Source organism: Bos javanicus, chromosome 19 (genome assembly GCF_032452875.1).
Source record: "Bos javanicus breed banteng chromosome 19, ARS-OSU_banteng_1.0, whole genome shotgun sequence".
In the NCBI taxonomy this organism is placed as follows: domain Eukaryota; kingdom Metazoa; phylum Chordata; class Mammalia; order Artiodactyla; family Bovidae; genus Bos; species Bos javanicus.
In genome coordinates, this window is record NC_083886.1 from 21,890,996 (window position 1) to 21,908,880 (window position 17,885).

General features: G+C 39.4%; 2 protein-coding genes across 2 annotated transcripts in view; one reads left to right on the forward strand and one right to left on the reverse strand.

Annotated features, from left to right (window-relative positions):
* The first annotated feature begins 42 nt into the window (after nucleotides 1-42).
* On the forward strand, nucleotides 43-14,248 carry CRYBA1 (crystallin beta A1). The gene is made up of 6 exons (XM_061390585.1): nucleotides 43-406; nucleotides 1,999-2,063; nucleotides 3,070-3,188; nucleotides 4,531-4,672; nucleotides 6,475-6,617; nucleotides 7,057-14,248. The coding sequence occupies exons 1-6, from the start codon at nucleotides 376-378 to the stop codon at nucleotides 7,202-7,204; spliced, it is 648 nt and encodes a 215-aa protein (XP_061246569.1). The 5' UTR covers nucleotides 43-375; the 3' UTR covers nucleotides 7,205-14,248.
* Nucleotides 7,967-17,885, reverse strand: part of NUFIP2 (nuclear FMR1 interacting protein 2) — a 28,047-nt gene continuing 18,128 nt past the window's right edge. Inside the window, exon 4 of the mRNA XM_061390584.1 lies at nucleotides 7,967-16,439. Coding sequence (XP_061246568.1) covers nucleotides 16,387-16,439 — 53 coding nt within the window. The 3' untranslated portion in view covers nucleotides 7,967-16,386. The remainder of the gene's footprint in view (nucleotides 16,440-17,885) is intronic.

The window sequence follows — 17,885 nt, forward strand, 5'->3', positions numbered from 1 at the left end:
TGGGAAGGGAGGTGCATTTTGATGTGTTGATATGACACGAGGTCTTAGGAAGGTCCTGGGGTGGCGAGAGGAACCTGGAGAAGAGCGGAGGACAAGAACTCATGCAGACCTGTCCTCACATCCCATCTGCTCTGAGAGCAAGTCCACAGCAGCAGGGCCCGCACTGACAGCCTGGCCCATAGCAGCGGGGCCTCCCTGGATTTCTGTATCCCAGGTTTAAACAAAGCCCTGGGGGATGCCCGCCCAGCAGGCTGAGCCACCAAAGCTCCGGGATCAGGGGGAACAAAAGCCAAGGGAAAGCAGAGTGCTGACAGGGCCAGAGGCCGCTGGCCGCGGGGCTATAAAAAGCGGGAGCCACCGAGGAAGCGGCACCAGATGGAGACCCAGACTGTGCAGCAGGAGCTGGGTGAGTAAGGCCCCAAGGGGTGCTCTGGCCTTTCCTTTCCTCCCCCTGCCCAGGACTGGGGCCCCATCTTCCTGCCTTGTGGTCAGAGCCTCTCAGGATGGCTGGAGAAGATTGGGGAACTCTGGGGGGAAGCAGACTTCTCTTGCCACCCCAAAGGAGTCACTTACATGACCATAACCACTGCCCTAGCCACCATGGCCGGGAGGGGACTTGGGAGCCCCAGAAATGACAGGCTTCTAAGGCACAGAGGGAAATTGGGGAGGGGGCAGAGGTAGAAAATGCTTGTTCAGAGGTTCAGAATGGAAAGATACATCACAGAGTTTACATGTATTCGTCTCTGGGCCAATACCAGTCAGAGGGAAAAGCCATGAATGGCTGTTTTGAATTAAGAAAATTGATGCATATGTGTCTGCCTTTCTTCCCTCTCTCCTTGTCCCCTCCTCACTGTCCTTCCTTCCTTTACTCTTCCTATCATCTTTTCTGTCTACCTTGCCTCTATGAGCCTCAATATCCTCATCTGTAAAATGGGGATAATGACAGGGCTTACTCATAGGTTCATTGTGAAGATTAAATGTATTCAGGCAGGTAACACATAAAGAATAAGACCTGGCACAGAGTGAGCCATGGTTGTGTGTGTGTTAGTTGCTCAGTCGTGTCCAACTCTTTGGGACCCCAAGGACTATAGCCCACCGGGCTCCTCTGGCCATGGAATTTTCCAGGCAAGAATACTGGAGTGGTAACCATTCCCTTCTCCAGGGGATCTTCCCGACCCAGAGACCAAACCCAAGTCTCCTGCATGGCACATGGATTCTTTACCATCTGAGCCACCAGGGAAACCCTGAGCCATGGTTAAGTGTTAGCTATTATTATCATCCTCTTTTCTTCCTCACTTTCCTTCAATAAGTCTTTCAATGCCACCTGTCCCACTCCTCCAACCCTCACCATCCCAACATGGGTTCAGTGTGGTCCTCCATCAATCACTCTGGAGACCCAGTCCCTGCTCCTGAGATGTTCACCCAGGACATATTCAATAGGAACACGGATCAGTGCTGTGATGAGTGCTGGGAAGGAGGAAAGAAAGCAAGTTGCCATAGGCTGGGGAAAGCAGCAAAGTCTCGGGAAGCAAGATCGAGGCTGGGTAGGTCTAGAAGACAGAGAGGCAGGGAGGGGATGGGAGCATGGCCGTGGACAGCTGGCCAGTTTGAGGGCTAGGCAGAGCCAGATAAGAGTGAGACCACGCCTTGGTGATATGAGGGGTCTGGACCAGGTGGTTGCCAAAGGGTTTATATTGGGGTATGTGAGAATGAGGCAAGGCTATAGCGGGTGCCTGGGGGCAGGCAAGTGAGTGAGAGCCATGTTTATTAAGTGGTCCTAGTATCTGTGCAGTGCTTTATTTGCATCATTGCTTCTCATCCTTATAATACCTCTGCACATTGAAGTTTTACTGATGCAAAACGACTGAGGCTCAGCTAGTGAGAGGCAGAGTCTGCACCAAAGTCTGTTTATTGGACTTCAAGCCTCTTTTACTTTCACTCGTGCCCCTCATCCCTCACCCCAGAGGCCATGACACTGGTGTGTGTTCTGTCTTCCAGAATCCCTTCCAACCACCAAGATGGCTCAAACTAACCCCATGCCGGGGTCTGTGGGGCCATGGAAGGTAAGCCCGTCTCCATCACGTGGAAAAATTGAGGAATCCATCAGGGCAGGGGGTGTGATACAACCTCAGAGTAGGACCCAGAGCTATGCTTTTCCATGGGACAGTGACCAGCCAGTAAAACATCAGTTTGTAAAGGAAGGGTCCAGCCAAAGTCTAGATGCTGTCTCAGGAAGGCTCTCTCAGGATGCTCCCATTTGGACAGAAGGATGATCCTGGAAACCCTTGTTGGGTGGGAGATGTTATCTAGTTTTCTAGGTCAACTCTCCTCCTGCTAAAGTTATCTTAAAATAGAGCAGCCCAAGTGGATTATGATGTGGAGAAACTGAGGGCCCAGAAATGAGGAGAGACTTGCCATCGGATCCCAAATCAATGATTGGATCATGGTCTCCTTCTGACCCCAACTTGAGGCTGACTGTAACCACTGCTTGAAGTGGCTGATCCTCAGCCACTGTTTCCCTCAGTACCCTTAACCTCCTCAGTGGATCAACTCTAAGTCTGGTTCACAGTTTTGGGAGCTGTCCTCTAGCCAGGTTCAAGAGTCAATTTCTAGTTCAGGGTATGATAGGGGTTTATCACAACTCTCGCTTTACACATTAGGTTTCTATAGCAGGTATGGCTGAATAAGCTAAAAGTTAATTCAGAGGGAGCCCTTGGAGCTTCCAGAATCCTGGCTTTTGGGCCACACTTATGCAGAAAGCATGTTGGAATGAGTCCACAAATCCTTGGTTATGTCCACAGGGCCAGCTATCATGCCCAGCAGACGATTACTATTAGAAACCTGGCCCCACACCTCATCCCTATGGGCCTGTGAACACTTCCAACCAGTGATATTACTTCAAACCCCTTCTTACCCTGTCTACACTGGAAGAGACCTCATCAGGCCTCCTGGGCTACAGCTAGTGATGAAAAACACTGGGTCAGACATGGGTTAAGATGTTGGCCTGGGCCTCTGTTCTTCCTGATGGACCACATTCTAGCTCTATTCTCCCATTTAATCCCATTTCAGATTACCATCTATGACCAGGAGAACTTCCAGGGCAAGAGAATGGAATTCACCAGCTCCTGCCCAAATGTCTCTGAGCGCAATTTTGACAACGTCCGGTCTCTCAAGGTGGAATGTGGCGCGTGAGTATCAACCTCAGCAGAATCTCAGGCCTCCTATTTCTGATCCCTTCATACATGGAACCATAAAGATGGAGATCAGAGAAGAAAGATCTTCCCCCAGACTCTAATCATTTCTGGGAGAGAAGCATCCATACCTAAGTAATCTCAAAAAAAATTTTACATGTGCAATTCAGTAACTCAAAGCTAGAAGGAACACGAGATTCTTCATGGCTTGGAATTGGATCTGGGGGAGATTAAAGAAATACACATCATGGAGTGAGGGAGTGAACATTACCAGTTCCGTGCTTCTGGAGCCCATAGGCTTCTGCCTGGGGTTCTCTCAAAACAAGCCACAGGCCCCTTGAGTTTTTCTTGCCTACATAAAATAGAGATGAAACTATCAAGCTACAGCCTCTTCACAGCTAACTCCCTTTCTACATGTCCCAGAGCAGACACTGTGAGCTAATTTCTCTATATACAAAGGAACTCAACTCCAGAGAGTCATATTAGTTTCTAGCTAGTCTTTCAGGAGTTTCTTGGTGGTGATTAGTTTCCTTGGCAAGGAAGACCCTCTCTTGCTTTGTTTTCCTGCTCTTGGCAGGTTAGTTGAGTCCTTGATCATCTGAAAACATTTCACTGCGCCTGAAAACACAAAGGCTAGGTCTAGGCAGAACTGGCTGTGTATGTAGATAGGCTTCTACAAGTTGCTCACCCCCAACTTAGAGCTCTTCAACCCTCAAAGTGAAATACTTTAAGGTGTCATCAGTAACTAAGACCTGGTTGAAAAAGGTCAATTTGAGCTGTTTTAATAAATAAGGCAAAATAAATAAATCAGGCATATAGAGGTCTGCAGGAGAAAGAACCCATGAAGTGATAAGGAAACAAGAGATTTAAGTCATCCATATGCTGCTTATTCATCTCTTTGCTTCCTTAGAAAGAAGCCAATAGGTTTGGCTGGAGCCAATGCCATAGTCTGGGGTCACAAAGAGACGGACACGACCGAGTGACTGAACTGAACTGAATGCCCTAGTCACTAGATCTTGAACCTGGAGCTCTAAGTAGAGAATATAGCACCTTGAGGAGAAAGGAAATATAATTTCAGAATGACATTGCCAGTACTCATTACTCAAGCCAGTGAAGTAGACCTCTTCAGTAGACAATCCCAAAACAAATATATTTACAAACCCACACAGTGCAGCTGCCAGCTCATTCCCCACCTCTTGTGATAAATGTATGACTTTGTATGGCTCTGTCGGAACTGGCTATTTCACCCACTGTTACCATCTAAAACAAAGATGCTTTCTCCCTGCGGCCATGTAAGCTCTGGACACCATGAACAAACACCATTACTTGTCTTTGGCAGCTGGGTTGGTTATGAGCATACCAGCTTCTGTGGGCAACAGTTTGTCCTGGAGAGAGGAGAGTACCCTCGCTGGGATGCCTGGAGCGGGAGTAATGCCTATCACATTGAGCGCCTCATGTCCTTCCGCCCCATCTGTTCAGCTGTGAGTCCTTGAGATTTTCATTTCTGTGCGTGTGGGGGATGGATAAGAGAGGGTGCATATGGACTGACTTATTTCCCATCAGTTGGTCATGCTGAAATGTGGTAGGAAGAAGATAAAAGTATAAAGAGAAAAACACAAGTCTGCCATTTCATTTTTTTCTCTCCTAGATATTTTCATTAAGCCAAAAGGGTGGGCCTTCCTGGGCTTCCCTGGGGGCTCAGTCAGTAAAGAATTCGCCTGTCAACGCAGGCCCTGTGTTGGGAAGATCCTCTGGAGAAGGAAATGGCAGCCCATTCCAGGGTTCCTGCCTGGGAAAATCCCATGGACAGAGGAGCCTGGTGGGCTACAGTCCATGGAGTCACAAAGAGCTGGATACAACTTAGCGACTAAACAACCAAGGGCCTTCTTAGAGGTGGCAGGAAGCAGATATTCAGATCTTCAAAAGTGCAGTAGGATAATTAGAGCACTTGGCATGTAGTAAATCCTTGAACAGTTAAATTTCAATCTATATACTATTTTACCTAGAAACAGGGAAAAGGTGAAGTAACCCTTTAGTATGTGGGATGACTGAAGAAATAGGCAAGACTTCCAGTACCTCTTATCTTTGATTCGTAACTTTGTTTCTAACACTAAAGTGAAGTCGCTCAGTCGTGTGTGACTCTTTGCGACCCCATGGACTGTAGTCTACCAGGCTGCTCCATCCATGGGATTTTCCAGGCAAGAATACTGGAGTGGGTTGCCATTTCTTTCTCCAGATGTTCCCAACCCAGGGATTGAACCCGGGTCTCCCGCATTGTAGGCAGACGCTTTACGGTCTGAGCCACCAGGGAAGTCATACACTAAGCATTACTCAATTATGCATCAGAATGGGACGCTTCTCCTCTGTGGAGAACTCAAGCACAAGCAGGGTGTTCTTCAGGGGTGTGCTGAAAAATGATCCCTATATTGGGAATAAGGCTGGGCTGAAACCTTTTCAAATACTCATCTGTATCATGTGATTTTTCTCATGATTTTAGTTAACGATCTCATCTTAAAGTCCTACCAAAATCCAAGCAGTGGAGATGCTAAACAGCTCTAGAACTAAAAAGTATTTCCCTATCTGGACGTGTTTTCATTTTAACTCCCGATTTCCGCCCCCCTCAAATGTATACTTTACACATAGTAAAATACACAAATTCTAACTGTATATTCTTATATGAGTTTTGAAAAATATCCATACCCACCTAATACCCTGATCAGATATACAATTCCATTGTCTCATAAAATTACCTGGTGTCCCTCTCCAACTGCTCCTTTCCACTATCACTAGGGCTAATTTTGCCTGTTTCTGAACTTCATAAAGGTCAGTCTCTGCCTTCTCAATGCTGTGTGTAGTCCTCATGTCCCCTACCAGACACGTTTTTTCCAATGCTGTGTGCGTGTACCCACCCCACCCCCAACACACACACAGACTTACTTTTTCTCTCAACTTGTAGAACCTTTTCCACATTAGTATTAATCCTTGGTCGGCTGTCTCAACTATTTTTTTCCTGCTGTCATATTCTCTTTCACTGGTCTCTTGTGGTTCCAAACGATACCAGTTATTTGTACTTTTTTTTTTTTTTGTACATTTTTAATGTCATAGTATTAAACTGGATTATACAGGATTACGGGTAGTTTTTAAAATCTCTGTATTGCATGAAGTATTTTTACATGCACTTTCTTCTGTAAACCAGGGGCATTTTGAGTTTGACAAATGTGGTAAAGAATTATGACAAGCCTCAACACTGGTGCTAAACTGAAAAAAAACTTCTGTATTACAGAATCATAAGGAGTCTAAGATTACAATTTTTGAGAAAGAAAATTTCATTGGACGCCAATGGGAAATCTGTGATGACTACCCCTCCTTGCAAGCCATGGGTTGGCCCAACAACGAAGTTGGCTCCATGAAGATACAATGTGGAGCGTAAGTGCAAAAAACAGGGTTGGAGCACATTTCAAACTCTTGCAGTTGTAAACCTTATGAATATTAATGTATCAATGGTCATGTATTATCTGAATTCACACATTGATGTCCCATTGGTATGACCGTCACATTCTAGCTATTAGAACTCTGAATCTCAAGTTTTTGGTACCACTATCATTAACCTCAGTTTTTTCTCCCCCAAACATTCCACTACCGAAGGACTTACGTTGACTACTCTCATACCTCTTTTCCACAACTTTCAGCTGGTTGTAGGCACCTGTTCATACATGCTGCCTGATAATATTTAGGATTGCTATTAATTTTTAAGCCTAAAAGCATTCCATACTATTGTGTTAGGGAAACCAGAGGCTCAGGTTTGGGGGATGTTTACCAGGTCTCTAACTAGTTTTAATAACTTGATATCCTCTGGGTTTTCCAGCTGGGTTTGCTACCAGTATCCTGGGTACCGTGGCTATCAGTATATCTTGGAATGTGACCATCATGGAGGAGACTACAAACACTGGAGAGAGTGGGGTTCTCATGCCCAGACTTCCCAGATTCAATCCATTCGCCGTATCCAACAGTAGTGGATTAAAAGCTCCAAGTAAGAATTCCTCAAGCATGAGACCTTCCTAAACAATCTAGAATAAAATATATGTTCTGCTGATATTGCTTCCAAATGTTAGCTGCTGAAATCCACAATAAATGTCATTAAAAAAAAAAAACCCAACAACTTTGTAGACTGAATGCTTTACAGAAATCACATTTACATGGCTAAGAATCTTTAAAGACAAGCTTCCATAAAACCCCAAGTTCCCTTTGGTGTCCTTGCAAGTAAGTCATTACCACACCAAGGACGATGATCCTCTATTTCAAAAAACATTACAGCATATAACCCAAATCTATCAGTCTATATAGTGACAGACACACTTTTGGTAATTGTTTTTGCATCTTTTCTCTTTTTCTCCTTACTCCCATTCTAACACTGATGTTAGCACTGCTATTTTTTCACCTGTGACAGATCACTGCTAAACAAACTTAGGAAGCTTCTCAAATTGTCACACTGTTTAGCTCAATTTCAGCTTATTTCAACTGTAAGAACATAAGGCTCAGTGTCATGACAAAACACAGCATAGCTGTTCTCACAGAGGTGATTTTTCCATACATATGCAAATTCTAAGCACCTTAATAACCTGATTAGGAACTTATGACTATGCTATATTTAAGCCTTAAATTATTTGTACATTTGACCCATTTAAAAAATATTACCAATGTCACAATCTTACCATAGTGCTCAGTACATTTTTTTGAATTAAAGCACACAAAAGATGATAACACAAACACCTTGGAAACTTTAAAATTTTTTATTCAACAATGTACACTTATTGTCTCTTAATTTGATCTACAAATTTCTCGTTTTTTTTTTTTTTCTGATAAAATAAGTCAATCTGGGTATGGATGTAGAGTGCTTGTAATTTATATTTTTGAAACACTGAACATGAAGTAAGACATCAATAAAGGAAGATCATCACGTAACTGACACTTCCTCAGAATCCATGACATCAAAACAGCTATGGCAAATACCTAAGCATTTAGCAAAAGAGGAAATCTCTGGCCACTGCTCTTATATCTAGAAAAGGCCTATCTTTTTGACTGGGCAAAACAAACACTGAAAGGACATTTTTTAAATTGGGAGACAGAAGGGAAAAATCCTCTCACATAATTATAGCCCACTAATTGTCCCTTCCCCCAGATTAAGAGGTAACAGCTCCTAAGTGCTAACGCACACAAGACACAGAAATTACTTCGCTCCTCCAATACTTTCCAAGACTGAACATGTGAACTCCTGACAGATGCTGAGGAGTAGCCATAACCATCAAAGATGATGCTATACTCCTGCATTCATGCCTTTTAAGGCCATGCATTATGGGCCACCTTTTGCATTCTGACTAGTAGACTTCATTTTTAACTGTCACTTCCAGGGAAGACACAGAAGGGCGGGCTTGCTGTGTTTTCAGTCAACAACATACATTAAGAGCACACTTGATGATAGAGAAGGTAATCCTCTTCTATACATAGGAAAAACATAAAACGGAAATATTTCTTTTATATCTAGGAGCAAGGGGAAAATATCATTAGTATTATCTCTACTTAAACATATTAGCCTCTTCTACGAAGGTCCGGAAGAAAATACAAAACAATCTTTTAAAAGATGATTTGACAAAACCTGGCCAGTACATCTACACAATCCTTTAAGTACACAACATGTGAAGTAAAGCTATTTAGTACATGCAGACTGCAGCAATGAAATCAAATCAGCTCAATTTCTAAACGTGTTCTAATCAGCTTGGGCAGTTTTAAAGAGATACACATTATCTTTAACTTGTGCTTTGATCTTTAAACAACTGAATGATTCTAAATCTCAAGTCAATCATTCAGTAAACCAAAATTTATGCTAAAGCAAAGGTAAAAAGCTCATCCTACCTTTAAACCAGGTTTAAGACATAAAATTGTCACAAAACTCCATGTGGTAAGGGTCCTTCCTTCATTTCAGTTTCAACCACTTTTCATTTCTATTTGATCAAATAAACCAAAATTTCATTGGAGTATTCAACAGTTTGTAAAGCTGATAAAACTGCCGTTTCAAAAAAAAAAAAAAGCCCTTTAGCAGACACGAGTCAAGCTCTCATTTTAAAACTATGTTATTAAAATAGGTGCCAATTTTTCTCTCTTCTAGTTCCAATGATGAACTAGCCCAGAACTCTAACTTTGAGCCATGTTTCTACAGATGGTAAAGCTAAGAGCAGCAAAGTAATAAGGATAGGTCACTTTTGGTAATGACACACAAATTAAACTTTCAAAACATGTGCATAGCTTTATTCATCTACTTAGATCTAACCTTTTCATGGAGCTTCAGCAAAATTCGAGTGTGCAAAATGCATTTCTAAAACGTAATGCAAGCAAAGCTTTTCACATTTACACTGGCAGAAAATACAGAGAAACTAACAAGCCACAGTAGGGAGAGTTCAGATCTTTTCTTTTTTTTAATGACAAGAATTGCACAGTTCATTATTTTGAGACAATTGTTGCAGACATAAATATTTAAAATTTTCTAAGCAAGGTGCTTTAACAATAAAAAATTTTTAAGTTGGGAAGAGCCAATAACTTGGATCATAGCTCACAAAGAATTCCAAATTAAAGTGGACTCATCTCCCTAGATTTTGCAAACAATGCTTTTTATAACACTTTATAACACTAAAGGAAACAGCAAGCTGAAACTTTTTTCAAAGCACACAAGTGGTGTCATCACATTACTTGAAGAAGGTGCTGAGCGGGGAGGGAAGGGAAGAATCTTTTTACTATTTCCCACTACAGAACAGCCACTAACAGACTAAGAACAAAACGAAAAAAGAAACAACCAAAACAGTAACTTAAATCACCAGTTTATAAAACAGTTCCAGTTTGTGACAAGATCTATAACTTGAAACAGAGAGCACCAGTTGGGCAATAGAATGAACATCTCATACTGCATAAAAATTAGTGAGGTGGTTAAGAACCATCAACTATCTCAGGCATTGTAACATGGCCTTTCCAATTTTATTGTTTTTTTAAAATATACATGCAAGGCACATTGATATAAAAATAGATCTCTGGCCAACAAATATATTAAATAAGCAAATTAAAATTTTGGCTTTGCAATATTGGCAACATCAAAATATAATCAGATAGCTTTGGACCACGTATCTTTCTCATATTCCTCCACCCCATTTGGTGTTTTTCCTCCATCATAATTGGGTTCAATCTCCTTCAAGTATGTGCTTGAGAAATGACTTTTCCTCATGTCAAGTAGCGTAAGTTTATCTTTGCTAAGTAAAAATACCTAGAGAAGCAGAATAGTTGGTTTTGATTGATTTGACTAAACTAAATCAGATTGGCTTAGGCCAATGTTACTTCTCCTTTGTATACAAACAAACTCCCCAGTATATATAGTAGACAATTGATTTCTTTCTAAAATATCAGCAACAAACCAGTACTACTATTTCCTTTAAGCCATTCTTCCCAACTTCTCTTTTTGAGGCAGAGGGAATACTAGAAGCAAAATTAAAAGATTTTCAGTAGTAGAAGACATTTTAAGGCCAAAATGTGTAATACTAACAGAATTTGTATTTTCCTAAGTTAATATCCTTCACAGGGCAATACCATAAAAAACTTTTTGTACGGATCTCCCAAAGGGAATTTTAAAATCCAATCACTTTTGCTAGTGGCTGTGCTACAGGAAAGGTAATCAAAGCAACCTATAAAGGTATGGTATATAGTCACGTAAAAAGTGCATCACATTCTTGATTTTTCAGTTTCTCATAGCAGCAGCAGGATTATTCCAAGACAGAAAATAGTTGTATTTTCATCCTAAAATGCAACAATACCTAATGAAATGTATTCAGTATCATGAAAGGATTTTCCTCCATGGAGGATAAATGAAACAGATTAATAAGACAAACAGGGGCAAACTAAAGGCATTCATTCATATTTACATATTAAAACCACTTTTGTTAACACCAAATCTTTACACCTAGCAAAAGTAATATTTAAGGATAAAGCAGACATTACTAAAGCAGTATCCATTTTTGGAGCCTAGTTTAGCACCTGAGGAGAGGACATATGGAAAGCTATAATTTACCTCAAGTTGGTTTGTTGGTCTTTAGAATAAAATTTCAATGTGCAATCAAAGTGAAACTGGATTGGAAAATAAATGTTTGCAGCTATTTTAATAAGGCTGTAGAAAAGGGATACTGCGGTATTATAAAATGGCTTTAGAGCTCTGGACATAAAACTTGATAGGGAAGTACGAATCAGCAATCCCATTTGTGAGGGACGGCTGTTTCATACATTTCTAGCCCGGAATTGCTATTTGACTCTCCCAGTAATGCAAAAGCAACATACCATTCATACTTCACTGGGTGTTTTTGTTGTGCAGACAATTTAAAACTTCTATTTGTAAGCTCCTTCTTGAGTAGCAGAATGGTGTGGAATTTAATTAAAACCCAGTTAACTTTGAGTGATGTGAATTTTGCTTTTGAATGAAGCCAATGACTGACTCATCCTTCTTTAAACCAACCCATGGTGGTCCTTGTTCTCACACATCTGAACAGATTGATGTATATTTTTTAAAAAAACATTTTAAGATAATTAGAAGCAGAAGCCCAACTTTCTCACTATAAAAGAATCCTGGTGCTCTGTCAATTAGTTAATGAAAGTAACATCTTTATTAAGAACTAATAACCTAATGCGTCTCTGCAAACATAAAGCAGCTTTTCTCCTAGTCTTATCCTCTGGCCCCTCCCTTTAAACAAGTTAACACTTTGGGTGGGGGGGAAGATGAGCAAATTCTACCCTTTCTTTTAAAAATTCAACAGTAAAATTATGGGTAGGACTACTGAAAGACACTGCCTGATCAGAATCTACAACTGGTGCAGCATTAACGAACCTGATCATAACATGTATTTGTTCCACTATAGTCTGTTGTACACAGTTAGCACAGGTATACAAGAGGGATCATGTGTTATTTGAGAATATGGCCCAGCGATAGAACTATACTCATAATCCTTGGAAACTGTGGACTTTTAATCTATTTCTAGAACTTGAGGAAGAAAGTCTTGAAACGATGACTTCCTCCTTAGAGGAGTTTAAAATCAAACAATGTTCTCTTCCCAATTTCCTTGACTGTGGCCATTTGGTACATCACAAATTTCACACTAAATGGCTTTTTTGTATTTTAAAAAGTTTACAGCATAAAATAAACCATTAGATGCCTTCAGTTGGGTTAGCAACAAGCCTAACAACCAAGCACGAAACTACTGCTGCTATGTAATGTTTTGTGAAGAAACACATTTTGTCTTGTGGACAACAATCATAATTGAGGTTTGCCGTATTTCCCCTAGAAACTGTTATTTGAAAAAACAATGCAGCACTTTTTTTTCCTTTATAAAGTTTTTGCCAAGATTCTGTGATTAGGAAAGCAGATGATTAAGGAAAACAGCAAAATTCTAAAACTCTCCAGCCATTTATTTCAAGAAAAAACAAACTGGCATTAACAAATTCCTAGTTATTGTCTATCCCCTCCTAGAAAGTAGAGGAGGAAGTGCTAACTATAGATGCTGTAAATACACTGTATGTGAAAGCTCATTACTAAAGTCAGAGTAAAGGCTATGGAATTAACTTCAGTTCATTAAAGTGGGGTGAACGAAGAGAAAGATAAATACACCCTGTCTTTTGAGGGGAAGGGGAATTATTCAAGACATCTACGAGAGTGGTATGTGACGCAGACACCTACAATCAAGGCAGATTTAAAAAGAAATCTTCACCCATAATTAGTATCTTCATAGCTATTAAAAAAATAGGTCATGATTTCATTCTTAGTGCCATTTTTCAAATACTACCCTTTTAAGGATTAAAACCACCTGACTTTATTCTGTGTAATGAAAACAAATGGCACAAAATAAATACAAGTTCATTCTCTGAATACTAATATAATGTCTTACACACATTCACTTACTAATTTTTAATATTTCCTTCTCTCACACACACACAAGCACTCAACAAACACACAGACACACACCTTTTCAGTCTTTTATAATGGAGGGATGTTAAAAATCCCCTCTAGACTGTATTTGGTTTATGCTACAGTACTAATACTCTGAGTTGAAGAAAAATTCTTTATACCGAACAATAACACATCAACGTTATTTAAATGTGCTAAATTAATCACAGCTGAAGTTTAGAAGCTTACATAAAATAATCAGGAAACAGATCAACTCTTTAAGATTTTTTTTTTAATAAGTGCTCTGTAAGGAATTGTGTGAGGACCTAAGAAGAAAGATTGCGACAAGTAGAGTTAAGTGTTACCAAACAGCACAAAGGAGATATGTCCCAAAGTCCTGCTTGTACCTAGGCAAGTAAGTCCATTAACCCAATGCCCCCAAAATACTGACAGTTAATATGATGGGGCACTAGGGTTCCAGAAGGTAAGAGACATCCCTAACTCTATACCTCTAACCATATAGTGAAGGAAATTTCAGTGGGGGAAATCAAAGTGAAATGTTGCGTTGTTTCATTTAGAAGGGAGACTCAAAAACCTTTGGACAAACAGACAAGGGAGACATTCTCTTTTTGGCTTCTCTAAACAGAGAGGCCTGAGGGATACGGAAGGGAAGTAGGAAAGCAACAACAGCTTGTCAAAGATATTTTGAAGATAAACATTGCTTCTAAATTAAAAATTCAGATGAGGGCTGTTTTTCTAATTCCTTTCAAAATATATATTCGTTCAACCTCTGTATATCACAAACCCAGAAAGTTTCTTGTGAGTTGTGAGACAGAAGAGCTTTCAAATACCAGGCAAGCAAAATGGATGTTCTAAAAAAAGGGGTGGGGGGCGGCGGGGAATGAGGACGAGAAGAGAGGGAGAGAATCTGGCCCTAAGGCGACAAGTGGTTACACAAGGCAATTGAACACACAGCAGAACTTTAAAACCTGTAAAACAAACTGGAGCCTTTTTTTTTTTTTCTTTAATCAACCTTGTATCTTTTTTTTTAACCTTTTGAAAATTTTTATTAAAAAAAAAAAAAAACACAAAACACAGACTTCTTTCACTTCAGTTATGTGGTATGATGCATTTTCCAGTTTGTTCAATGCTTTAAAGCTCAAGGATGCCTCTGCTTTCAATTGTACATGGGCCTGAAGCATCCTAGCTTTTGGCAAGCAGGCAGGAGACTCAACAAAAATCAAAATAGAACAAGGCAGACTAAATGCAGGGCACATCTGTAAACATATTATACATTTGAAAATTACAATATCCGTAAAAGTGATACAGTTTACAGGTGAAATGAAACTATCTGGAACTGGCCTACCACAAGTTTCTGAACCTGGACTGATACAATAAGTTATCTTATATATATATATATTATGTATAAAAGTTTTGTTTACATCAAGTGGAATTGGCAATCCATGCTTATACTTTTAAAATCTAAGCAGGGCAGAAATCCAGACTATAAAGATATTTTCTCTACTCTATGCTGAGTCCAACAGCTTCTTTCACAAACTACTTGTTAAAAGCCTCAAATAATCAAACAAAACATGAAAACTCATCCATACTACAGTCGCTCAAAACTGGACATTTCTTAAGCAAAAGGGCTGAGCAAAAAGTAGCTACTTCCTCCCCAAATAACCCTGGGGATCCAGTCTACTTTTATTAGAAGACTACATCTCTCTGTATAAATACCCTGCTATTTTAACCTGTATTTGACATACATGGATATACTAATTTCTGTGTTTGTGTGTGTGTGAGACGCGATGCTATGTCAGGCCAGAGAACTTGTTTTTATGCCACTGACATCACCCAACCTTATATTGGACCCTTAGTTTCTGCACACACAAAAAAATTTATTTTAGCATGCTATATACAAGCTGCAGTGCAACAGGATGGTAATGTGATAAGACAGGGCTGATGCTCTTCTCTGCCCAAAAGAAAATTTCCAGAATTTCACATTATTTTCCTTAAAAAAAACCCATTTGCTCTAGTAATAAAATATATTTATTAAGATATAATTAGAAGCTAATAAGCTCAGAAGTATAGTTTGCATGAAAACACACCTTCTATAGGCAGGGTTTATTACCTCCTCACTGGCTAAAAACATGAAGTTTTAGTTTTCATGGACTTTTTTCTTCCCCTTTTAGATTTCTGAGAAATTAAAAAGAATTTACAGAAAGGTACAGAAGTTTCTCTTCAGATGTTTGATGAAAAACAAGAAAAATAGCACATTTAGTGTTAGTGACAGAGAGCAAGTCTGGAGCACCTACAGTTGAAAAGCAGAATACATTTTTGCTCCCACTTACACAGTTACGTTAGAACATGGGCACAGGAGGATTTTTCCAGATTAAATATCTAAAGCCAATTGTTTGTTCTGTAACTTTTGTTTAAATGACACTCATAAAGTTTTTACTTATTAAAGTCCAATAGGTAACCAAAGCCAAGTGAAACTATGTACCACCAACTACTTCAGAACTGTAGAACTTCAATGCCCTCCCCTATCCCCCCACCCCACAAAAAATAAAAGAAAACAAAGAAAATATTTCCCAACACCCCACAGAGGCTGCTTATTCCTGGCAAGACATGCAAATCATATTCACTAAAAAAAAAAAAAAAAGACCCCTGCAAACTTCAAGGCATTTTATCCAGCATTCTCGCAGGGTTCAAAGTATAACCAAAAGATCAAGGGAGGAGTGGGGGAAAATGTTGAATCATTCTGGGTTCCCCGTGATTAGTGTATCACTTTAGTCACAGAACAAGATACAGAGATCTTTTAAAGTGGATTTGCCTTTCCAGTGGGTCATTTGTTGCCCAAGGTGATGACAGCAGGAACTTTAGAACCACGCTTGTTAATAAGTCCATATTCATTAATCACTTGCATTCACACTTAAAAACAAAAACTAAAAACAAAACAAAACAAAACTATTCAGTACCGGAGATTAAATAACCATGTGTAGTCTCTTGAAATAAATTTGTTTCCTTAAGAAGTCTAATTACTTTCAGTTGCCTTTTTTTAAATAACTATATATATATAATGTATATATATATATATTTGTATATATTATCCTGTGATTCTACTTATGGTTCCTCTGCTGCGTTGAAGATCTAGGAGCATAAAAGCCTTGTGTCCCCCATGAACGGTGGCTCTAATGCTGCAGAAAGGTTACAAATAGGCAGTCTGGTCCTTCATTGATCTGGACTATCCATGGCTTCATTGTAAGTGATTATCCTTTTGGGATCTGGAGGGAAGGTTAAAACATAAACACATAAATAAAAACAAAGTCTGAAATTCCCATGTTCAAAAAATAAATCCCAATAACCATCATGTAAACTGCCCTCTTTTATGAAAACACAATTTAAAGACCATTTCCTCTTTGTATTAACACACATGTGACCCACTTTTCCTCAACCCATTTCAATGGATTCCCAGGAACAAGGTCCTCTTGCCAGTGAGGAAGACCATATATTAGAGGGTTGAGTTCAGTTAACCAGGACAATGTGCTTCTACTGACTATAAAAGCAGCACATTTGAAAAAAGCAGACAAAATTTAAGTCGTCAATAATCCAATACTTTAAATAAAAACTCAGATTTATTTTCTTTTGTTCCTGGCAAAATGAAGTCAAAATTTATTTTAAGCAGTGAGGATTATCTAGTAAAGAACTGTTCAAGTTAACACCTAACACCAAAAACTTCAGGTTAACAAGTCTGGCAGAACTATCACTTCAGTTTTAATTATGACTTATTTCTTCCTTCTAATTTCCCACAGTACCTCCAGACTTTATTCTCAGCAACAGCAAAAACCTGTGGATATCCTGGGCTCGAGTATAAAACAGTCAGAATGTGTTTGGCCAAACATTCCAGCGTTATTTTAAATTTCCATTATTTGTCTGTATGCCCCCCTCTTCTGGAGAGCAAAGATTGCATTGCATACCACATCTATCTATCCTAAGAACTTTTAATCATACACATGCTTTAGTAAAAAAATAGGAAACCAATAAAACTTGCTATCTAACAGAAAAGTATAAAGGCCTGAAAACAGTATCAAAAAACTCAAGCTCACCTCAGGCTAAGAATCAATCTAATTTTGTCCAGAAACAATATCCTTTCTAGAACTCCAAGGGACATCCACTAGCAACTTGCTATGAAGATAATATTCATTCTTAATAGTTAATAACCATTTTAAAGTGAAAAACAGGTAGGTTTACTTTTGCAGAGTATATTTTATAGACTACGTGTTTAAATAAAAAGGCACACAGAGAGCAACACAAAATAAGAACTTGTTAGTTATTTTCAGGCCACAGCTGTGTTAGACAAAAAATATCTGGACTAAGAATAAGAAAGAGCAATGTTGGAAAATCAGGGAAACTTACTTTGTAGTCTGGACACTTTAGTTTACACTCTAGTTTACATAGCTTACATAGTAACCTCTCTGTGCCTCAGTTTTCTAATTTGTAATAAGAAAATCGAATTTCTCATGTCTCTCAAGTTCTGAAAATCTAGGACTTTCACATCTGTCTGCAATTCACTTATTTTACCCAGCAAAGTATATGGAAAGTGGGATCCAATTTAGTTACAGAGCTCTGAAAGCCAAAACCTATCAATATTAACCTATCAGTTTCAGTGACTAACTCTCTAAACTAAAACTCACTTCTATTTCAGGTATCCCACAGCAAATATATTTTAT

What these genes read in the sequence shown, in the direction of transcription:
- CRYBA1 (XM_061390585.1), top strand. Translation starts at nt 376, where the DNA reads ATGGAGACCCAGACTGTGCAGCAGGAGCTGG. An exon ending in GACTGTGCAGCAGGAGCTGG is followed by an intron (nt 407 to 1,998) that starts GTGAGTAAGGCC and finishes TCTGTCTTCCAG; the next exon opens with AATCCCTTCCAACCACCAAG. An exon ending in ATGAAGATACAATGTGGAGC is followed by an intron (nt 6,618 to 7,056) that starts GTAAGTGCAAAA and finishes TGGGTTTTCCAG; the next exon opens with CTGGGTTTGCTACCAGTATC.